The sequence below is a fragment of the Oenanthe melanoleuca genome, chromosome 4, assembly GCF_029582105.1.
Source record: "Oenanthe melanoleuca isolate GR-GAL-2019-014 chromosome 4, OMel1.0, whole genome shotgun sequence".
Lineage (NCBI taxonomy): Eukaryota > Metazoa > Chordata > Aves > Passeriformes > Muscicapidae > Oenanthe > Oenanthe melanoleuca.
The window spans coordinates 384,460-408,833 of NC_079337.1; the positions used below are offsets into that span (position 1 = coordinate 384,460).

The following is a 24,374-nucleotide window of genomic DNA, read 5'->3' on the forward strand; positions in this document are numbered from 1 at the left end:
CCATCTTTCGTTAAATGAACACCAGGGAGCCATGAAATACACTGGTTATTGCATAGCTTCAGCCCAGCACCAGCTCCTGGGCTGCCAGTCTTCCAAAGAGCATTGAAATCCTCGGCACTCGTGGGTTCGAGGCAATGATGCTGTTGAGACTGATCCTAAGTGACTGTGTCCTTGTGGAGAGTGACTTCCTCCGGGCAGGCAGGCTCTGTTAGTTGCACAAAGCTGCCTCTCCCTGGGCTAAGGCAGAGGAGCAGGACTTCTTTTCTGGTCAGGGTGTGCCAGGGAGACATGGAGTGGACAGGGACAATTACAGATAAGCACCTGAACTCCTCGGGCATGGAGAAGGCAGGATACAAAGTCCTCCTCATGTACTGGACAGGGATGCGGTCTGTTTAGGTCAGAGGGTGGTTCTGGTGCTTTTTTGTTGTTTTTTTTTCAACTCCAGAAACAAGTATTGGCAAAACTGACTCTGCATTAATGATTTAGCTCCCAGAGCTTTAAGCCTTTCAGTGTAAACACTGATTTTATAATGATTTTTTTTTAACTTGACTGCCAAGCAAGTGCACTAATTATTACTACTGAAGCCTGACAAGGAACTCACAAGTCTGTTTGCAGTGTTATGTGTACAGTAATACCTGAAGAATGTGTCTGTGCTCTGAAATAATACTGACTTTAGCACTCGCTAATGTATTTTTATAATGGAAACTCAACTACTCTATCCGTTTTCACCAGATAAAGAAACTGATTGCCAAGCTGTGCATTTTTACCTGACACAATTTATCAAGCTGCATGATGGTCTTTGATGTACATACCGAATCTATAAATAAATTCCAGTTCATTGCCTTTTTCCTTGGAGTAACATCATTCCTGCATCTTGTGCAGCGAAGCAATAGCTGTCAATGGCTCAGCCACAGAACTTGTGCCACATCCTGTGGGTTACACAGACAGGGATTTTTGGGAGAGAACCTCTAGCTGAATTTGCTGATGAACTCAGCTTTTCTTTTCTTTTTTTCTTTATTAACAGAGCCCTGCTGCTTTTTCTGTTCTTGACCATTTCCATTCTTACTTCAGCTCACCCAAGAGTAAAATCAGTACAAGCAGCACTCAGAAAACCTGTTCCAGTAAACAGCTGCGGGAAGGGGCTCGCACCACATAGTTCTGTCCCAAAGTGCAAAGCTCAGTCCACAGCACGGGCATTGGGAACTGTACACAACCTTTCTGCAGCAAGGCTTTATGGAGTAACACTGAACCGAAGCAATTCAAAGTAACAGATGATCCACAGATTTTTAACCAGTTGGACACAGCAAGGTGATTGGGCAGCAAATACAACTACTTAAGACACTTTTAACATAGTCTCAGGTGCTTACAGCTACAAAATGATTCAGCAGCAGCAGCACTGCTTATAATAAATAAATGAAAGCCTACACATGAATACTTAACAATGCAGTGTTGAAGAGACCTGCAAAGGCACTGTTACCAAGTTTGTTTATTTAACAACTCCAAGGATTTTATGATATACATCAGGTTCACAAAAAAGTTAAAAGTTCTCGCTTTAGTAGTACACAAAAAAGCTTTAGAAACTCCAAGTCTAACAAGAAATGGAAGTGTAGTTCAGGCAAGTGCACTTAAAAGCTGAATGCCAGCAATTTTAAAATAGTTATATGCTCTTTAATTCTAGGTTATGCCTCAGTCACAACTTTAGCCATATACACAACCTCTTTGATTTCCTTTCAAAATAAGCACAGTGGAGCAGTAACACAGCAGCCACCCTTGGTGCTTAACCCATATTCACTCCAATCACAAACATGATTGTGGCTGCTGCGTTACTAAAACCACAGCAACTCCAAGGGGTACGTGATGTGTGTGAGCATGTGTATATTTTATATATACTTCTTATATATAAAAATACACGATATAGTATAAAAAACTCCAGATAAACTCTTACTCTCACAGTAGCAAATATATCAACTCATTTTCACAGTAGTTGGTTTTACTAACTGGGACACCCAGAATGATTATAAGCTTTTTCCTCCAGCGCTGGTGCTCACAGAGCCCCCCGCCACACACAGGGCAGCCAAAGCATTAATTACATTAATTACACACTTCAGGACCCTCTGAGTCTGCAGACAAACACAACTATCTGGTTTTCCTTTCCATGACCTCAACCACTAAGGGCTTCTTAGTACCTTGGGACAGACGTTCTCTCCAGCAGCTGATCCTAGGAGGCCTGTGCTTCAGTCCCTCAGCATCCTGTAGAAGCTATAGAAATCCACTGGGATTTCAGTTTAGAAGGGAAGTGTCAACCCCTCACCTTGCCCTCTCACTACCACAGGCAGCACGTACATGTCTACTGCAGCAAGGGCTTTCCTGATTCCAAGGAAGGTCACATGGCACCCCAGGCATCCTGAAATAAGGCAAAGGATATCTCATTCCCTGACAGTCCCACATTTCACCTTCTTTGAATAGTGGAGAGTGGCTTAAAATAACCCCAAACTGGGGTTCAGTTGTGCATAAACTACAAACACCAGGCAGAGTCAGCGTAGCGGGGTGCACCAATCTCACGTGGACTGTGGGAAAGGATAAAAGAACTAAAGAAACAAAAGTTACATTTAAGCAAAAGCCTGATTGATGTCTCGAGTATGAAGAACCAGGTTTGTTAAGGCCATTAGGAGGCAGATACCGTGGGCAATAACCTGTGCCAGCTCTGGAGTCCCAGGGGTCTGATCTCTCCCTTCAGCTTTGCTGTGCTGCAGTGTCACTGCACACAGGCCCTCTGCCAAGCCCCCTGCAGCTCTCCTCAGCCTGGGGTCCTAGGGTACACCAACAGCACGTGAGCACATTTCCCATCCCTAACTCACCTGATCCCTTCTGCCACACTGGCTGTGCCGATGCCCAGCCTCCTCCCTGCAGGTCCCAGCCCCCACCTCTCCTCCCCGGCCTGGAGCCAAGCCCCAGCACCATGTGCATCATTAACCCTTCCCATGCCTTTCCCATTGGGAAGGCAGCAACAGCGTGCCTTAGGTGAGGACCAGCCACATTTAGGACCACAGTTTTAATCTCATTTTGTGTCCACCCCACTGCCCCATTTGTCACCTCACTCTGTTCCAAGAGCACTTCAGGCAGGTAACAGCTCTGAAGGACATTGAGAAAGGCAGCTCACAAGCATGCACAGAGAAAAAACGGAAGAAGACCATTAACCTGAGTGTCAGAAATGCTACAAAAATTGGCATGTGCTTCTTGCCGCCTTTGGCACCAAACAAGTGAGAAGAGCAGTAATAAAGCCTGCAAAGTCTTGTGTTGAAACATTTCTACTCAATCTCCTAAAACTATAAATTCTAAGCCTAGAAAAGGTACACTGAAGCAGGCACAGCTGGAATATTCCACTTACACCCTGTGAGAAATCAAAGTGAGGAAGATAAAGGTAGCTGTCTGCACACCATCACTATGGGCTACATTCAGATTCCAGGGCTAAGGGAAGCCATCTCACATACATCCTAGGGGGCATTTTATCAAACCAATCCCAAAGGTGCCACGCGATTTGTTTTCCATGTGTTTTCAGTAAATATTGTAAGAGACCAAACCCCCGCTAGAGATCTCCTGTATATCCAGCAGGATGCATCAGGGGAAAAGAGCTCACAACCCTGAATATTTCACTTCACCTGTGAAGCCAAACACAAACAGTGCTGTCCTCCATGTGCAAACACCCAGCTACCTACTCCTCAGCCTCCAGGGGAGAAGGACAGAGAGGTGAGACAAGCCGAAGAGCCACCTCCTTCCATGTCCCCGTGGGGTGAAATGCAGCTCAGTGGTCTGGCAGCCAGCAGCTCCTGCTGGAACACAGCCAGGGCGGGAAGCATCTCCAAAGCTCAGTGCATTCAGCAAACCTTGAAAGAGCATTAGGTTACAGTCATTTCACAAAACTGTTGAGGTGAAAAACAACAGGTTTGAGAGAATACACATTTTCTTTGAAATAAAAATCCAAGAGGAAAACAGACACAAATCCCAGTTTGTAATTCAAATCAATCCAATGGTTGTACCTCACAGTCAACTCCACAAGTCATCTGAAACACTCCATAGGACAAGGCTCAAGGACAGCCCCTCTTCCAGTGTGCTGAGGAGTCTCCCAAGTGCTGCAATCCCAGCCACGACCCTGCTGGCTCACTCCCCTACACATTCAGGCTTCTCACAGATCAGTAAATTATCTGCTTCTTCAGTTTGACTCTACATTTCCAGTTTGCTACTTTTAATTAATGGCACTTACTATTAAAAAAAAATATTAAAAACTGAGACACACAAAAAATAATCTGCCTTTCATCTCTGCACCTGCATAGATGTCTGCAAGATCCCAAGCCATAACTGTGCTCTGGAATTCTGGGCCACAGCCCCTTGAGGATGTGGCTGCCTTATTTTTATGATTAATAAAGGTAGTTTTCACCTAGGAAGCAAAGACTTAGCTATTTCCATCACCTGGATATCAGCATGTCTTGGTTCTTAGGTCTGCTGAGACAAGAAGCACAGCAGTTCATCAGCCCCTTGTACATATGGAAAACATTTTCCACGTGCTCCCTGCGTCTTCCGCTGCACCGGGACACATGGCGGAGGGATGGAAAGGCAACACCAAAGTGCTCAATGACAGTATGTCCCAGGGCCCCAAGTCAGCAACAGGGATTCATATTCAATTCCTCGTTTCATTCTGGGAGCCATCTGCCATAAGGAAACAACACTCCTGATTTCTTTCTCTTTTTCTCAAAAAGACCCAGATCAGAATTTGCCATTATATGCAATTCCATCATGCAGGCAGGCCGCTGCCTCCTCAACCTGAGCAAGCTGTACAACCCAGGCCCCTGGCATTTCAGCCACATAAATTACTCCACTAAACCTTTATTAAGGGCCTTGGAGAGGTGGAGTGGGGGGAAGCCATGGGAAGCCTCTACTGTTTAGAAGGGAAGGGAGCTGCTCCGAAGGGATCCAGCTCCAGCGCCTGCTGCGGCTGGCTCTGTGTGCTCTGCACGACCAGCTCTGTGAAGGGCACCGCACCGAAGTCGTCTGTTTTCAGCCCGTCCCCGCCGTGGCCGGCGCCCAGCAAGGAGCTCTGCCTGGGCCTGCCGGCCAGCACCACCGCGCCGTGCTCCCCGCGGCTGTCCCCGAAGCCCTGGTGCTGCGCGTGGCGCACCAGCTCGGGCGGGTGGAAGGGCTTGGCTCCAAAAGGGTCCAGCAGCGCCTCCTCCGCCTGCAGAGCGCTGGCCCGGTCCTTGCCGTCCGTCAGGGCCACGCTGATGTTCTCCTTGGAGTCCGAGATGGTGAGGAACTCGTTGCTACTCTGCGAGTCCCTGCGGCCGGCCCTCCTGTGCCGGCGGGCGCGCTCTGGGGTGCGGTAGCTGGGTTTCAGCCCCTTCTTGCTGCCGGTGGGGGTGCCGTGATGGCGCTTCCCGTTGCTCTTGGACACCTCCTGCTTCATGCGCCTCTGGCGGGAAGACAGTTTCTGCAGGCTCCGCTGCTGCTTCACCTTCTGCTGCTGCTGGCTGCCTGTGATCTCCTCAAACGGAACCAGCCCAAACACATCCTCTCTACTCCCAGCAGACTTGGGGAGAAGGGACGGCTGAAATGGAGTGCAACCAAAGATATCCACGCTTCGTGGAGAGGTGGGGGAGAGCAGAGGCTCCATCCCTGACCCCTGCCCATCTTGCTGGGGCACCTTTTTGCTGAAAGGAGCTTTTATGAAAACATCAAAGTCATCCTGCTCTTGGCTTAGGCTGGGAAAAGCCACCTGAGAAGAAAGATCTTTGTCCATCTTCTCTCTCGCCTGAGGCTGCAGAGTGAAAAAGGGCACAGCTCCAAACACGTCAAATTCTTGGCCAGAGTTGATCAGAGTGCTTGGCACCTCAGGTGGGGACATGGGCACTGAACCGCTCTCTGTGATCTCACTGCTGCCCACACCGTCTCTGAACCGAGCGCTCGGGAGCCCTTCCACACTCTTTTGCTTAGTTCGGTCACAATCAGAATCAGAGCTCTGCTTTTCTTCCTCGTCTTCTTCCACCTCTTCCTCAGAATCCATGAGGAGAGGTCGGTGGCCTAAATTCTCCGGTTCTGTATCATTGTCATCATTGAAGTCCCCGTTCTCTCCATGCAAGACTTCTTCATCGTCCTGTTCTTCTTCTTCCTCACTGCTCTTGGGAGAAGGAGGATCAGATTCAAAATCGCTCTCTGACTCCTCACCACCTTTTGTCACGTGTCCCTCTGCACTTTTCCTCCCTGCCCGGGGATCTCTAAATACATGGCTCAGTTTTCCAGCCTTTGTTGGGGTCCCTAAATTATTCCCTTGATTGCTGGCTGAGTTATCCACTTGTTTTCCTGGGGAACCTGCAGGAGCAAAGAGAAAATCAAATGAAAATTTGAAACCTACTAAGGCAAAACCTACTCCACACACCCCACAGCCACACATCCCAGGAGCTGATGCAAACATATATCCTGTACTTAGGGACGGGAATGAGCTAAAAATCACATCTGACATTTCAAACAACACTCATAAAATCAACAGACAGATCAGCCAGCTTTGCTTTTAAAGCACAAGGTGCCTGGAAATACAGTACCAGTATTTGGGGGACATACAGAACAGGCTAATGGACACAGCTGATCTCTATAGAGATCAAACCCAGGAGGTAGCAGGATTTAAACACCTGAATTTTCAATATTTTATTTTTTTTAAGCAGACAGGCTATTTCTTGATGTGCTGCTGCTTTGACAGTCTGCTCTGACAAACAATGCTCTAGAGTCACAACAGCAGCTCCTTCTAGTTTCTGCAGCAACTGCGACACAAAAGCTCCGGCTTTGCCTCAAGTTTGAGAGCAATGCTTTCTGCATTGTGTGTAAATGCAGCCTGCCAGCTCAGCTTCTTGAGGGCAAGGAAATTGATCTACTTGCTTTCCTCTGCCAGCTTCCTCCCCACTATTCGCTGACAACGGGAACTGAAAGAACAATTCACTGAAGAGTGTTCTGTGGTGTGGTTGCCTTGGGAACACTGGAAGCAGTAAAAATTTTGCAGCAGTAAAAAAAGAGGTGGCAAGAGCAGGCAGAATAGGGGAGGCTGCACCCAATCAAAGCCAATATCCTCCACTTAGGGCTTTGTTACACAAACACTGACATTTAACTCACTCCACGTGTTCAAAGGATTGAAAAAGCTAGGGATGGCTACAGGCATCTACTGTTTCTCCAAAAATCATCTTCAGCCAGAATCCAGCTCATAACTCTTGTTCTCACAATATACAAAATATTTTCTCAGCTAATTCCTTCTTTCACAAGGAAACTGGCATGCAACTTCCAGGCCAAGTCAGGTTCTTTTCTTTCTATGCTCCAGTTTTATGAGAACCATTTCTTTTAGTCTAAAGGGAATTAACAGCGATTTCCTCATCCATCAGCTTCCTCACTCCTTTGCAGTTACACTTAAAATAATCAAAATTCAGAAGTAATACAATTTATGTAAGGATTTAAAAACAAGATGACCAGAATGACTAAAAACATCAGGTGATTAGGGCTTTGAGCTGTTTCTTCTTGCCTTCTAGTGTCAGATTGCTTCTTATCTACTGTAATTTTAAATGCTACATATTTGCTTTACCCACTAAATTAGAATCTGGATTATTCTGCTGCTTACTGTAGATTTCCCAAAGGTACAGCCTTCACACTGCACTGTATAACCCCCCAGCCTCCAAATCCTACTGTTTCCAATATTTACAGGAACACTGATGTTAGTATAAATGCAAATAGATTTAAAAGAAAAAGGGACTACTAGGTTAGATGTTAACAACACGTACAAAACAGAAGGCCCAAACCTCTTCTCTGTGTCCATACCCACAAGAGTTTACAGTCTCACAGAAGGGTTAGACCTTTGCACTTAATTTCAATATGCAGTAAACAACCAATAAAGCAATTTTTTTTCAAGGAAGAACTGAATCAGAGAGTTATCTAACACACCTGACTTCCCAAAAGGTTTAAATATTATTTGTTAAGTGCTGCCACAGTGAGGGTCCCTAGAAAAGCAAGTGCAACAGGCACTGATGAGGCAAAAGGCTCAAGCTCCAAGAGCAGCTGAGCTGCCAAAGGGGCTGTCTGAGGCACGCGAGGGGCAGCTCTCAGCCCCACAGATGGTACAGCAAAGAGGATGTTCCCCACAGCACACTCCATGCACTGGCACCCCAGTTGCTCCAGCACCCCAGAGACCCACCTGTTATTCAGAACTAGGATTCTTGCTGCTAACAAACAGCAAATCATCTTGGCAATCAGGCATGAAGATAACCCAGCCTTTCCACCCTAAGGTTTCCTCTCTTCAGTCTAACAAGCACAGTCTCCAGAGGAACTCAGATGAGCCAGGAACAATTGACTGAGCAACCCCTCTTGGTGGAGACAGGCATCCACAGCAACACAGAAGCCAGGTGTTTTCCCCCTGGACTTGGAGGTCTGAACCACTCTCCAGGGAAATGCTGAGCACGTTCCTGGCTGACAGAGGCAGACTCAGGAGAAGTGCTTGAAAAGTCAATGAGAACACCAATAGTTTGATGTATGTGTTGATTTCTACTTTGGCCTCAGCAGTCTGTCCTGGCCCTGATCAGTTCTGCAGGCTCTTGCTTCACTGAGGGCAATGCCATGGCATGCCGGACATAGCACACACCAGCCTTTGTGCTGGCAGTGTGCAGGAAAGAGAAGCTTAAGGTGCGGATTTGTAAACATCTGTCCCTGCACACGAGAAAACATGGTCCAAAATACCTCAATTTTGAGGCCACTCAAAGACATTGCAAGAAGACTTTTTCTCATTCCAACACCATCACCAAAAACTGCATCTCAGCAGTTGTTTCTGAGGAAGGTTTCCAAATTTCTAGCTCTTCAGCTGAGATTGCTCCTTCTCCAGTCTCCTTGCCGGAGCTACCAATGTGATTTGCTTACTGCAGCAGGAAACAAGTGTCTAGGTATTATGTACAGACCGGGAATTATCCAACAGTGACTAGAAACTCAAAACCTCCACGAAGAGCTTACTACTATCAGAGTTGCAGAGCAAGCACATATGACCCTCCATCGACAATGTCACTTGGAAAGCAGGTGGCATACAGCAGATGATGCTGTGAACATCAACTGCTCCCAATAAGTGGGTTTGAAGAAAACTTTTACTCCAAGGAGTATTTCCAGAATGGTAACATCACTGCTCCCACACTGGAGCCTGTCAGGAAAGAACAAGTATCTTGCTTTCTCCTTCTGCATGTGTTGAGGTAAGAAACAAGCAGAACTACCTGCTCCAAGCAGAAACTATGCTAAGATACTCATGTTGCACACTTTTAGCTCTACCTGGCCAAGCCTGAGGGAACAAACCATGTCTGCACCCACCTTTGCAGCTGCAGTGGCTTCAGGTTAGCCCCAGGAACAGGGATAAAACTGCATCACAGGAATCAAAACCAAAAAATATCCTCCCTAGAACTATATTTTTCACTAAGAGATAGGAATAGTTTGGTCTACACTACAGTTGCCCCTGTTTTACTGCTAATGAAGTTAGCAAGTGAAACAAAGCACTATACATAAAAACAATCCCCAAAAGGAAAAAGCCCCTGCTTACTGACAATTGAATGCTCTGGCCAAACAGATTTCCGGACTCAAGTGTTGTGTCACGTTGATTTCATGCAGTCTTGTCAGGCTGCAGTGCTGCAGAGACGTTCAGATAAACGTCTATACAGCAATGCTGCTGCACACTGGTGGCAACATCTGTTTGCAATGTGCTGCTCAGATTACCACACTTCTAATCAGGTTTGCAGCTTGTAGGGAACAATTTTTCTTTGCTCAAATGCGAGCCAGGTGGAACATCTTTAATCATATAAGAAGATCCCAATCTTCAAGGAAATTTTCTGTCCTGATGTTCTTTTTTGAGACACAGGATTATAAGAGGATGAATTCCCTCTAACAACTGCAGTAATTACATGCCTTCTGCTGGTTCCTCATTTTAGGGTATCATGAGGGTAGCCCAAGAGTGGGGCATAAGAGCTTTAAGCTCCCTTGGAATTGGGAACATACTGCCACCATCATTTCATAACAATTTGCCACATGTCAGCACAAGGATTACCGGCAGGCTGCAACTAAATCTGCACCAGTTCTCTGACAACAGCCAGGGCAGCAGCTGCTCAACGCTGTAATGGATTTACACGTCTTATCACCTCTGTTTTCAAGAGCAACAAAAATGGAAGAATACCACACTTGTGCCTGGCAGTTATTGCTGACTTTCTTCTAAATAATTACTCCAGAGATTAAAGTGCAATATAAAAAAACGACTGTAATGTGCCCATGGCTGCTGCAAGATTTGAGAAAACTTTTTAAAAATCAGATCATTTTGGAGAGAAAGCACAGACCCTTGGCAGAGCCCAGATGTACCATTTATACATTTATGGTAATTTCACGTTACTTAGGTAGTGCTATCTAGAACAGCTGAAGTTTAAGATGATCTTGATACAGGGAAATATTCTGAACCTACAGTCAGCAAGCAGTATGAATAACTGAAACCACAGCCAAGAAGGTACAGAGTAACATCAGCAAGGCTTTCTGCAAACACAGATATTGATAAAAACTTAAACTGCCAAATTACCTAAACCTGAAATGCCTTACAACAGCCAGATCACTGCACAGGTCATCTGGGCATCTTTAATCAATCAACATCAGCTGTCAAAGAAACATGAACTGTTTACAGTAGCATTTTTCAAATTCTAAAAGGGGCTCAAGTCTTTTTTGTTTCTTCTGGTCTGGTATTAATCACTTCTTCTTAAATTCTAGCAAGCTGTGTCTCACCTAAAGGCCCAGACTACCCAGTGGCCCCCAGTACAGAACTTGCAGTGGTTTGAAACGCCGTTAGAAGCTGCACACAAAAAACAACTGAATGTATGATCATCCCTCATGTCTGTTCCTGGCAGGACATCACTGTGACACGGTGCACATCCAGCAGCACCTAGGGCAGCAGGGGGTACTCAGGGATGCGTCCAAAGCTCTGGATGATTCCCATGGCACTGCTGTCTGGAACACAGCCAGCTGGTTTTCTGCAAGATACACGCAGCTGGGAAAACACACACCACACCACAGAGCCTCTCTTACTCCAAGACAGACACCTGCAGCGACCATTTGAAGACACCACATGTGACAGTGTGTGGGAAGCCTGGAAGTCAAAAGGAAGCTGCTACAAAACTGGACTCGCTTTTATTCAGTCTTTGCACACAGAACAGGCTGCAGTGGCTTGGAATGGATTACCCATGGAGGCTACAAGAACCAAGTGACTTGATCACACCCACAGGACACACAATCTGTACAACATTCAGCAGAACTGTCAGCGACATGACCCGAACCAGAACCTTATCCCGAGATCCAAGCCAGGCAACAGTTCACGGAGATTCTTCCACAGGAGCCAAATGCCTGAAACAGCTTCAGGTAACATTTCCCAACACCTCCAACTTCTCACACAGCCCATCCATATAATTTTGAGTGTTACCTCCATTCTTGTATTCCTTCTGGGAATTGGAGTATTAAGCTGAGGGAAGCAAAAGGCCGTTCTAGCCCGGCTTCATGCAACAAATCATTAGCATGAATAAATGCAAGACGACCAAAGGCACTGAGTACAACTCACCAGCCAACTGTACTGCATTCATCACATTTCCTTCCTACATTTGAGAGCAGCACAGAGCTTCTGAAACTTCTGAACTTCTGAAACACTTGATAATAACAAAGGAGATTTACAACACAAGCTGGTTAACCCACACGTGAATTAAAAACTTCCATTTCAAAATGCTGACCACAGATGTTTCTTCCACTGTCACTATCCAGTTCAGGTACTCCAGAATCAAGATCTGTTTTCCACGTGTGCCTAAATGCCTCAGTGCAGGCTATTTCATTGTGCTATCTCCACTCTTTCATTAAAAGGTTTGCAATGCAGGGTTTGTTTCTATCAGATCAATCACTGGAATTATTTCCCAGGCCAAGTTTCTTTTCCAGTTATATCATGTCTTAGGGCACTACAATTGTCCACAAAAACTAAGGCATAAAGTAGCGTGTGTAGCAAGTTCACTTGTGAGAACACTTTTAATAGGATACACACCTATCTGGTGAGGGACATCCAGAGCTCCCACAGTGCTACCCTAGTCCCCAGGCTGAGAGGAACCCAGCACCTGTGAGCTTATCTCCCATCCCGTTCCCTCTGTGCACACCAAGGGACACAAGTGGTGCTGCCAGCTCTCCATTCCCACCGGACAAAAACAAGCACAGAAGGTCTAACAGACAAGCAGCTACTGTCCATCCAGTTCCAGGTTTCTTCTCCTGGTGACCCTTGCAGCAGTGTCAGCCTGAAATGCACTCTCAGCTCCACAGGAAACACCCCAGTGACCGCAGCCCACAGACTCTGCCAGCGATGATCGAAGGCTTCCAATTCCAGGCTCTGCCGCTGCATTGCTCACCTTCCCAGACACCTGAACATACCTGGTGACACTCGCTTTGCCAGGTCACCAGCACTCGATGTTGGAGGGCCGAAAGGTGACACATGGTATTCATCATCTTGCTGCTCTCTCCAGGAAACGACAGGAGTCAGTTAATTAGTGAGTGAAGAGCTGCTTTCAGCAGAGAACCCTTAAGCCACCAAAACAGGAGGAATCCTCTAGGTGACTCAACTCAGCCACAGCCCACATACACAGTTTATACATCAAGCCTATGCCAGAGCAAGAAAAACCAAGCAGAAAAAACCCAACCATGGTCAATACAGTACAACACAACTTCAGTAAGAACTGTCACTTTTCAAGAAAGTAAATTTTATTTACTTCAAAGATGTTTATAAGATCAACATTTCATTTCACTGTAATTAAACAAGTCAGAACTCAGTGGCCAGAGTCCTGGGCAAACAGTGCTAACACACTCCCTGCTTGGCCCGAGACATGTTACAGTAAGGAAATCAAACTTTTGCTTTAACAAGATCCCAGAGTCTCTCTCACAAACGCTGGAATTGCACTCCACGTATTAAATCTCTGTTCCACTTGCCAAGCAATCACCTGTCCTTTGGATGCCCTGAGTAAGGGTTTACTTCTCAGTTACACGTTTCACAATCACAAGGAACAAACCAGAAAGAACACGTCACACAGCAGTGTTAAGTACAAGAGTAAATCAAAATATTAGGGAGGGACACGTGTCAAATTTGCCCCACAAAGCCCTCAGCAAGAAATTAAGTATGTTCAAGTCAACAGCTTTGTCCGTTTCGTAGCTGTCTTGCAATATCTCTTTTCAAGACATGACCAAGAACAGTACAGTGGGGAGCACAAACCAGCTTTTAAAAGATGAATATTAACATTGAAATAGTTATTGTATCTGATTTGTTTACTAGGTGCAATTCACAGTTAACACATAAATAACAATACATACCTTCCTTGAAATCAAAACAGTATTTACTCTTGTTTAAATGCCAGTTCAAAATACACAGGAAAAAAAAGGCGATGGAAAAATGAACAAATTTTTTCCCAGTGCCATAGCTCAGTTCACAACCAGCTCAACGTGTGTCTCAAAGAGCCTGGTTTTTCAGTCATGACTGAATTTCAGGGGTTATTTCCTCCCCTTAATAGAAGCAACACTACTCGTTCATTTTCCTTTAGCAGGTCAACAAGTAGAGCTTGGATTCCACGTAACAAAAATAAAGCAAGTGATACAACACAGTGAGGGCAACTGTTACAATCTGAAGCTATATTATAGCCATCTACAAAACCCAGCAACAATCAGACGCACTTCCAAGATCTCAGGTGAGGAAAGCAAAAAAATAACCTCTGGATACAAGCAAGGAGACTGAGTACTTGACGGTCCCCATCTTAAATGGAGAGTAAACTATTCCTATTCATTTTGCATGTGAATTCAGGCTCACCCATAAGCCAAAGCAACCTCTGGAACTAAGATGCCAGGAGAACCCTTCCCAACAGCACCCGTAGAGCAAACCCTTCTTCACTTAAATGGCCTTGACATGGCACTGAACTACTGAACACAAACAAGGTGACAGAAAGCAAACTTGTCCTCAGAGAGCAAAACAGAACCACAAACTAAGAACACAGTGCTAAAGCAAGCAGAATGAATTCAGGTCTAGGGACAGGAGCAGCCATGGGCACAGAGGGATTTCCACCCAAGGCTTTGCAGAACACAACAGTGTTACCCTGTTCACCCTTCAGCACACGAGCACCGAAGCAGCAGTGAGCACTTGGCAGCCTGAGGAGAACATCTCCAAGGACGCAAGGTGTGAAAAGTGAAAGAAAACACAGATACTACCCTAGGTTGACCCCAGCCGATTTATTTTAAGGCATGTTACCTGAGCTTTTGAACTTCCGTAAGAACACTAATTACAAGTCATACTAAGGCACCTTTATCACACAAGTACTTGCAACAAAACCCATGTGGCTCCAGAAGTGACTGATGCTCCTTTTACCTTTCAGCTACCACACAGGCTTTTACTTTGTCAAAGGTACCAAAATAAATACTAAAGTGCTGATCAACCAAATGTTAAAACTGTTGCTTAAGTTGCAGGATGATGCAGTTTCCCACTCATAATGCCCACAATACATTATTTTTACTTCCATTCAAGGTAAACATAAGCAAAGCTGAACTGAAAAGCAGTAATGAATGCCCACTCTCTCCATATACAGTAAATGTAAAATATTTGATTCAACTTGTACCAAAATTGTGCATTAAATGCTTAGAAGCTTACTGCCTTCACTTGGCTGGACAGCTGAACTACAGAAACAGTGTGAGCCAGAAGCAGACTACAGGGAAGTAGAAAAAATTTGCCTCAGCAAGGGATTTGCCTTCAGCAAAAGCACTTGTGGCTCTGCCCAGGTGATGCCCACTGCACTGGCCCAGCAGAACCACCCCCTACCCAGTGTGTGCCCAGGCCACACAGGCACCAGGAGCTGGGCACACAAGTGGTTTCAATTGGAGGTAATGAACACACCCATGCATCCCTTCAGCCCATGTGCTGTTGGAGGCAGGGGAGCCCTTGGCCATTCTTTGGTCACTGAACTGCTGTGCATACTTCAGCAGATGCACACACATACAGGAATGTATGCGTACAGCTACGAGGTAATCATGTCACAGGTGGAACTTGCCTTGCTGAGAAATGAAAGGAACTGAACCAAAGGGATCTTCAGGAGGACTTGTCTGTGGAGCAGCATGTGGCTCCACATTCTTATCTGAAGATGTTCTCCTGTCCACCAGCCTGTCTGTAAAAAACAAAATGAAACAGAACAAAAAATAAAGTAAAATAAAATAAAAATGTCAGGACTTACACCTATGCAAAGCTATGCACTGTACAGGGTGAGGGAGGAATATCTTCAGGGGATTTGACAAAGAAAGGCTTGTAAGAAGCACAGCTCTTTCCTGCACAGCTGTTCTGGCAGCTCCATCCTACTGCAAGAAAACAGGCAGAGTGCCTGGGAGGCTCTGCACCCACATCTGTCTCTTCTGGAGCACCAGGGTGATCCCAAGCCTTTTGTGCACTGCTAGGAAAGCTGGGCTGGGGGATTTTTCCCAGTGAGAAAGCAGACTCACTTTTTTTGGATCCCAATTATACAGAGATCATTAAGTGGTTACAGGAGCTGTTTAAGAAATCTACTTCTTCACGACGCTGTCAGAAATGCAGCATCAGCTGTCGTTTCTGGCCCATCACTAACTGATGATCACAGCAACACCAACAAAAGAGAACCAACAAGAGCCAGAAGCTCCAATCTGTCATTCTGTGCCACAGCTCCCCACAAAGGTGCTCGGTTTAGAAATTAACCAATTGCATGTTACCTTTTACTGCAACCACCATCATTCTACCAGGAAAACACTCACCAAGTATAAGCAATGTATTCTGTCCTAGGAATTGGATCCCTTCTTACAAGAGAAGTGATTAATCACCCCAGCAACCCATCACTGCACACACTGACACGAAGCCCCTCAACACAGGAAATCTGATGGTAATGCCAGCCTGACAAATTGTGGCAACATCTTCCTCCTCTAACAAAGGCTCTGTACATTTCCTTAGGTGTTACTGTCATAAATATGTAAGCTTTAAAAGCATTTTCCAGATTTAGAAACATCTTTAATTTATGAATAAAGCATCAGCTCAACAAGACAAACTAAGCTTCTGGAAGAGAAAGAAAGGATTCATGTTTTGAACACTAGTCAGCACTGCAAACTTACACACCACTGTGAGTTATAAAGTACAGGACAGCACTTGGCTTTAGTAAAAGAAAAATAGAACCACTGATCAAATTTGCATCTGTAATTCTCTTTTCTCTAAATGGCAAAAAAGTTTCTTAGTACTCAGCAGCCATTTTCCCTCATAGGAGACAGCCTACATCTAAACTCTAAACTCAGCCTACAACTTAACTATGTATCTAAGGAAATTACAGTAAGCCTTATGCGGTTAAAGGCAATTTTGTAGGTACAAGACTTAATTTTCCAATCGATCTCCTGATCTCTCATTATTAGGCAAGTCTTAGAAAGTACCAGTAGACAACATGAGGTATAATGATTTCTGCTTTGACTGCAGAAAAGGCATTAGCACTGCCAAGGATGTTCACAGGTTCTTTGGAACCTCGGTATCAAAAAGCCAAGCGAAAAGGCCTCTGAAGGCTGTGATGTGTACCTACATGCACACACAGACAACAAACCACAAGCACTGCCTCTCTGAGGGACACCAAGCCCAGGAGCCCAGAGCAGCTGTTAGGTGGCCCATCCATACAGACAAGGCTGCCATCTAGTGTGCTGCTGGACAGGAACTCATCCCGGGTTATTTTTGCATTTTCTCTCCCTGATTGACTAAAACCCCTAATGCTGGTTACTACTGAGCAGAGCTGTGCTGTTGGGTTTAGTTCACTTTTCATATACAGCATATCAAGTGTGTCATCACACCCAGCTCTCCTGTGCACTGAATCGCCTTAAAAAGCCAAGCCCAAAATGTACCTTGGTTGTTATCTTCTTTGGGCATTGAATTTGTTCAAAACTTGTGGCTTAACCAAATCAATCTTGTCCAACTTAGATAAGTACTGCCAGCAGTCCAGCAGTCCCAGATTCTGGAAGTGGGTGGTGTTGTGCTGACCTTTGGCACAAACTAACCTGCTCCAGATTCACGAGTGTGTTATTCCAAAGGACTAAGGGCCGCATTTGGAAGGAGCATGTCTACACACACTCAATTCTACTGCTGAATCAAATCCTTAACTTGGACTTGGAAGGAATGCTTCATTTCAGCTAGTACATAAGCCATTTTTCCCAGCTACCAATGAGACATCTGACTGTAAAATGTGTGCAGGCTAACTTCCCATCTCAAAAAGAGGAGTCTAATTTGATCCCCACAGGATACAAGGGAAAAGTAACAACCAGAGTTTCACAAGCAAACCCACCCAGTCACTTTCCTAAAGCATTAACAGGAAATGTGCACATCTAGTAATAAAATACTCAACTAAAGGCAAAAGTATTTTTTCAGTTACTTGAAATTTAACTTTACTGTACTTTTAATTGCAAGAAACTTGCTGATAGACAGCCAAGCATATACAATCTGTTTTAACATTGTAACATCTTCCAAGTCCCACTAATAAATCTCATCTCAACAAAACCAGTTATAGGAAGAGCAACTAATAAGCATGTGTTCAGCAATTAAAAACAGAAAGTAATTCCAAGTAAAAACCATGGAGATAACTGACTTCACGAGGAAAAAGTTTATTCAACTATTGCCATATCAGTACAATAAACCAGCCCTTACATGTAGCCACTCAAAATGGACAGTACAAAACATTAACATAATGTAGTAGATCAATTTTCTTTCAGGCATTTTCAAAGGACATATCAGACCCACAGAATCTTCTGCTCTGGTGCGCAAGAAAAAAGCTGGAAAGGAATAAAGCAAGCAGCCAAAATTCTCTTCGCATCTGACAACATACCTCTGCTGTTGAGAGCCTCTTGGCAGTGAAGGTGACAGAAGCAGTAGAAGAGCTAAGGTACTACCATTTCTGCAGTAATTGAGCCAGTAACTACCAGTTTCAGCCGGTGAGTTCCTATTGCACATGTTTTCAAAAAGGAAAAGGAAAGGAAGACAGGCCCAACTGTGCCCTCAAATGCTCAGAAAGAATGTTCTGTACACAGCCTGCACGGTCCTTGGACAAGCAGGTGTTGGAACTGCTGAGCAACCACAGAGCCCTCACTTACTGGGAAGCAAAGTAAGCCTTCAAGCGTCCCTTACTTGATCTTAGCAGGTCAAACTCTCTGTCCAGCAGCTCCTCCTCTGTCAACTTGGAAAAATTGTCCTCTCCAAACGGGTTCCAACCTGACATATCAGGTGGGTTACTGATGTTCTGCTTTGGGTAACTGGCAATCGCTTCAGCATCAGGAATACCTGACCTGGAGAGTCAGTTCAAGGAAGCAAATAAAGAGAAACATGACAGGATTGGTAATCAGGGTCAAAATCTGAGACACAATTCATAATGCTAAGTCCTACACACAAGCAGCACACATGCTCTAAGAGCTCATCCCAAAGAATCCGAAGGCCAATTTAAAAAAAGCCTAATAGGAACCTATACAATTATATAACCTGGTTTCTAACATCAGTGAAACTGGACAAATCTGTCAAATCACAAAGGAAGGGGATTTTCATTACACACACTGTTATTCACAAGAATTAATGCAAGAGTCATCATTTATTACCATTTATTAAGCAAAGGCAGGTCCCAGAACCATGCTTAGATGTACAGTCATGTTATACATTCAGGTCACACCTCCGAGCACAAGTGTTGGCAGCCCTAGCACATTAAGGCCAACTACAAAGCTGCTCTTAACAGAGTGTTTGAAACCCCTTTCAGATGCACATAACCTCATTCAACACAGGCTACTGGCCATCCCAAGCCAAGCAGTTAGCAGTCAGTTCCTGGACTAAGTCCATGAACAAGAAATACTGGAAGATAGATACTTTAAGAAATTGTACCAGGCTCATCTGTTAAAATGTCTCACTCATCTTCCCAAAATATCCTTTACCACTGAACACCCACTGTCCAACTGCTCTAAGTTATCTCTTACTACCAAAGCAATTAACTTCCGAGAAAAGGATTTGGCAGTGCTAACCACGATTAGTAATGTAAGCCAGGAGTAACCCCCAGGCTCAGTGAGCCACAATTCTCACCTGTTTGTAGGGTAGGGAGGATCTGCTGCTGTTCCACCACGCACTGGGAGTGACCTGGGGTAGGAGATTAAGGCTGGTGCAAAGTCTTGAGGAGAAGTGATATATTCAGGGGACTGCACCTGCTGTGCCCGCTGCTGAGCCAGCACCTGCTGCTGCAGGAGAGCCTGCTGGTACTGCTGCATCTGGGGACATCAGGGCAGGGTTACCAGAACACTCTTGCAGCCAAACACACCCCTCACCACCCTCCAGAACACAGGGGCACAGAGAAACTGCTCCAACAGGTCAGTGCAACTGCTCCTCTTTTCCAGCATATTATGTTTGTCATCATCACAACCCAAATACAAGCTGCTGCAGCACTGCTAATTGTGTTTTCATCATACTCTAGCCTTACATCTTTATACAAGACTTCAGCACCATTTCTCCTGATCTTTAAAGAACAGGCTATGGCAGATAGCTCTCTTGGTTGTCAAGAAAGAACTGGACATCGCTGTCTTCAGCCACTTCGTCGAGTAACAACTATCTGCTGCTGTGGCTAGTACTGCAAACATTAATCAAGTGCATTTCAAATGAGCACAGACCTTCTTATGAAACTTGGGATAGATCCCAAGCTGTTATTAATACACAAGTGCAATTCCAGACAAGCTAGTTTGGATTAACGTCCCACCAACTAAATATTATTTTAGATGCCAAACTGCACACTACTTAGTATGTCCACAGCTCAGTACAACTAGCCAGGCACTTCTCTTACTGCATCTACATGAGAGATTTACAAGCATAGGCCATATTTTAAGACTGTACCATCTCTGTGACATACCATGGCAGGATAATGGGACTGGGCAGGCTGCTGCTGGTACACAGATTGCAGCAACAGCTGCTGCTGGACCATCTGCTGGTGCACTGCTTGGTGATACTGGAAAGACAAAAAAGAGCTTTAAAAAGTAATGATGCCCCCTCAGAAATAAGCAGGTATTTTAATTAATGCTTCTTCTGACTATCACACCTATGACTTCACAGCATTTTTCAATTAAGACATCATATAATCAAGAACCACCCTGCAATCCAGTCACCACATTTCAGTCACTCTGCTAGGAAGCTTTTTCCTTCCCAATCCCCAGCCAATTCTTGACAAAAAAACCATCCAAAAAAAACCCAAAAAAATCCAAACAAAAAACAAACAAACAAAAAAAACCCACTATAACAACAAAAAAATTAGACTACATATTCAGCACTGGTGCAAGTACAACCATCTACTGCAAGCACAATATAATCACTCCTAACATTTATCCTGAGCTCCTTTACACATGAGTAAAGCATTTAAGTCACACAGTGGTGATGCAAAGCAAGGTGGAATTCAGGGTCAAACTGCAACAACACAGCACAAGGCAAGCAACTTTCTAGGACAAACATTCCAGGGCCAATGAAGGAACAAAGCAATAGTAAGAAGGGACAGGTCCAGGCAGCAAGAGCAGAAGTGTTGAACAGGCACAGGACTCCAAGGGTTATTAAGACAGAGAATGAGCCCCAGACACTTGTCTAACAGATCTGCCTGTACCTGCTGGATATAAGCTTCCTGCATGGCAGGCTGGTGCTGCAAGTGGTGCAGCTGCTGCAGTCTCCAATCTCCCTGCTGCAGCTGCTGGAGGACCCTGTGTTGCTGTGGGGTGGTCCCTTGGGACTGTGAGATGTCTTGTCCAGTCCCTGGTCGCGTGGTTCCTGTGACAGAAAACACTACTGACATCCAATTCCTCAGCTTCAGCCAGAGCTCTCCCTCTAGCTGACACTGTCAACTTCTCTTCCCCTTCTGGCAACCAGGATACCTGGTAGATACCAAGCTAACTTCTTTGGAAGTAATTCCAGGCCTGCAAATGAACCATTTCTATGTGCAAGATGCTGTGGAGCTTCATGTGCCCAGGAACGATCTGTTCCTTGTCATAACAGAAAAAGCTTTTTAAGCTGGATGTTACAGGGATCCCACCTAGTAAAAAGTACTTACACCTGGAACACAAACATTCTCAGTGGCCTTTTTTGCAGCAGACAATAACAGCACAAAACACAATTAGAAAGTGTGCTAGGTATAAATGTCAACTATTTAAGTGAATATTTATCAGAGCCATAACTCTCTCTGAAGGAGAAAAGAACAAGGAATTTTCTAAATCCCATTTCACTCGACTGAGCCTCCCCTAATTCCTCCTGCACCCACAGTGCTGTGTGCAATGAATCTGTCAGTCATGTGAGAAGTGATACGGTTCCAGCCTACAAATGCTCCCAAAATATTGGTGCTATGTCATGACTTCTTGAGGCACAGGAAAATAATTTTCCTACTAAAAAAATCCCAGCTTGATACGGAAGGGCTCTGTACTTTTTGTGACTTATTCACAAGTCAAAACAAGCGCGAACTTCTGTCTGCAGTGGGCAAGTTCATCCAAAAACCACTGTTAAGCACAAGGAAAAAAAACTTTCACTTCTCAATCTGCATTTAGTTTTTGTGGCACCTCAAATTTTCAACTCACACATTTGAGACTTTCAGAAATGAAGATCTGGTTTTTGGTATATAAAAAAGTAAGGCTGATAAAGCTGAGTTTTAAATGTTATCTCTAACAGAGCAAGAAGAAGAAGAGAGGCACAATTGCTTTTTTATTTTGGTCCATCCTTAAGACTGTAAATTACCTTTTTGCCCACGATTAGCAAATTCCCCAGGAACTTGTACTTTGACAGGAGTTGCTGAGCTCTGGATCGTCAGCACACTGGTAGGGGCGGTGCTCGAATTGGCCTTTGGTCTTTGTCGTGGTGCAATTGAAGTTTCTGTTGGTCCAACAGCATCTGTTATTCTGAAAGGGCAATTTTTCTCATATAAGATACTTGATGAAAAGACAGCTATTTCTACTTCAAACTTGACACAGTACATCTCTTAATAGCTGAGTTAGGTCTTAATCATGTGCTGCTCTACTTCTGCACTGCGTGTAAGGATCTTAAAATTTGTTTCCTAAAACTCCAGCCCTGTGCTTGAGTCCACTACCCTACAATTAGAAACAGGACTACTGTTCGTATGTACAAGAAATAAGAAAAAGGAAAACATCATGTGTTAGGTCAAATTATTTCTACTTCTACTTATTTCTTATGTTTTTGTTTCTCCTTTTTTGCAAAGACAAACATCATCTTCTCTCCCTGGATTCTCAATATATCGAAAAAAGCAAAGGTGTGGAATCCAAACAGACTTGAAGCTCTTAGAAATTCAGTTTATCTAATAACTCCTACTGAGGTAATATTTCATTTATAACAAGCGTATGAAAACAGATTTAAATAAACATGTAGCTTAAAAACATCAGGAGAAAGAAAATGTAAAATCACATCCTCTGCTCACCTTGCTTTTATTTGGCTTTTTCTAGCAGCTGCCTCACTAGCTGTCATGGGTTCAGGAAGACTTGAAGGGACAGGAGAATTCTTTGGGAAAACAAATTTGAATAAATTAAAAAACCAAAATCCTGAAAGAAAAAAATTCATTACATATTGAAGAGGAATACTTGGATTCAAGACCTGCACATTACAAGGCTTCATGCAGAACTTAGCTGTAGATGAAAGAGTTTAACTTAACAGCATCTCTATATCCTCTCAACACGTTGCAGAAGCGAAGTGGAACCTGACTGGTCCGACTCTTTTGTCAACTGCTTCATTTCATTTACACTGCCAGCTATCAACAGTAAGGTACAATCTGTTCTCCAAACACTTCTGTGTGACTGCACACACACTTACTTCAGCCTCAAGCTCTAAAGCAAAGCCCAGTCTTTGGAGCAGACTGTTTTTAGCATATTCCGCTCTTCCACCAGAACACAAATTCCAGAAAACCATGCAGCACAAAAGCTTTGATGGGCTTTTACCTCATCCCCACCTCAATCACATTCCTGAATGAATCCCACATCATCTAGACTGTTTTACAAGGAATATGGCAGTTTGGAGCAAAGGAGGAAATCCATCATCTCTAATGACAAATGCACATAACGAACGTAAATCTAAATCACGTCACAAATAGAGACAGTTCATTATCCAGTACTTCAAGACCTCCTGGTTTTAGTCTGTGTTTGCAAAAGGCAACACTCAAATTTACTGAGAACCTCCTTCTACAATGATAAAGGAAAAAAGGAATTCAAAGGGATGTCAGAAAATTCACTTGTCTGTCTCTGAAGACAGCAATTACTATACCTGATACTTGTTGCAAATTCAATTTTGAGATGGATTTTTCCTGATAGTTGTCTTGAGAACCACTTCATAATACCCAGCATTAGCTAAAGGTCCCCAAATTCCACTGCGCTGCAGATGTAATTAGGTCTGTGAAGCAAGTGATCTTGGAGCCCAAGCGCAGACTCCCATGGAGCAAGGGTAGGAAGGCAGGTTGACTCAAGGACTGCTCTGTTTGCTTTCCAACTCACTGGAGCCCTTCCAATGGACTAACACAATTGCTAAGGATGCCTAAGTCAAGGGTTTATCCAGAGCAAACATACACCCCCTTGACACCCCACTTACAACATGAAGCCTTCTATTGTCACTAAGGTTAATATCTGCATATTTCGTATTGATTGAATTAAGAGATTACTAACGGTAAACTCCTGAGCCAGGTATTGATACAGTATCAACAAAGTCCATGAAGGTATGTCCAGAAAATTAACAACATATTTTGTTTATAGAGAGCTCATAGTAAGTGTACACAACATCAGCCCGATATGTTCAATGCTCTGTGTTACATTTAAGAACCAGGCAAATGACAGAATTGACGTGATCTCTCCACTCATCTGGCAGACTTCTCAATACTACCTATGCAACATACTGAAAACACAGAAGGGAGTCAAGAGTACTTACATTAATATTAGACACTGGACACTCCTTTTTGGCAATTTTAAAGGCAAAGTAAGATACTTGAAAGATATCAGGTCTCTGCTCTTGATCTGGTTCAAGCATATATCCTGCAAAAAATTGATAACACTTATCACTGCTAGATCACAAAAAGCCTGTTGAGACACTATGCTACTGTCAAGGAAAAAATCCAGCAGTTCCACCAAATCAGCTTACCACCACAGGAGTCATTTGCACTTATCTCGGGTTTGGGGAATTTTTTTAAAAATATTTTTTGACAAGTCAAATAGCTTATAGGGTCAAAAACAATTGCCAAACACGTATGCTGCTTGATACGCTGACACACAGT

At 44.2% G+C, this 24,374-nt stretch overlaps 1 protein-coding gene across 3 annotated transcripts in view; it reads right to left on the reverse strand.

Annotated features, from left to right (window-relative positions):
• Nucleotides 1-1,468: 1,468 nt before the first annotated feature.
• BMP2K (BMP2 inducible kinase) overlaps nt 1,469-24,374 on the reverse strand; it is a 47,339-nt gene continuing 24,433 nt past the window's right edge. Inside the window, exons 8-17 of one of the 3 annotated variants that reach the window (XR_008840299.1) lie at nt 24,032-24,135; nt 22,542-22,621; nt 21,848-22,008; nt 20,733-20,893; nt 19,995-20,090; nt 19,181-19,362; nt 18,248-18,405; nt 15,132-15,245; nt 4,468-6,360; nt 1,469-3,884 (exon numbers count right to left, since the gene is read on the reverse strand). Coding sequence is in view for 2 of the 3 variants with exons in the window: in XM_056489368.1 (XP_056345343.1) it covers nt 4,931-6,360; nt 15,132-15,245; nt 18,248-18,405; nt 19,181-19,362; nt 19,995-20,090; nt 20,733-20,893; nt 21,848-22,008; nt 22,542-22,621; nt 24,032-24,135 (2,486 nt within the window). In the remaining variant the exon portion in view is untranslated. Of the gene's footprint in view, nt 6,361-15,131; nt 15,246-18,247; nt 18,406-19,180; nt 19,363-19,994; nt 20,091-20,732; nt 20,894-21,847; nt 22,009-22,541; nt 22,622-24,031; nt 24,136-24,374 lie in introns of all 3 variants that reach the window. The other 2 variants (XM_056489368.1, XM_056489369.1) reach the window with 2 other exon arrangements.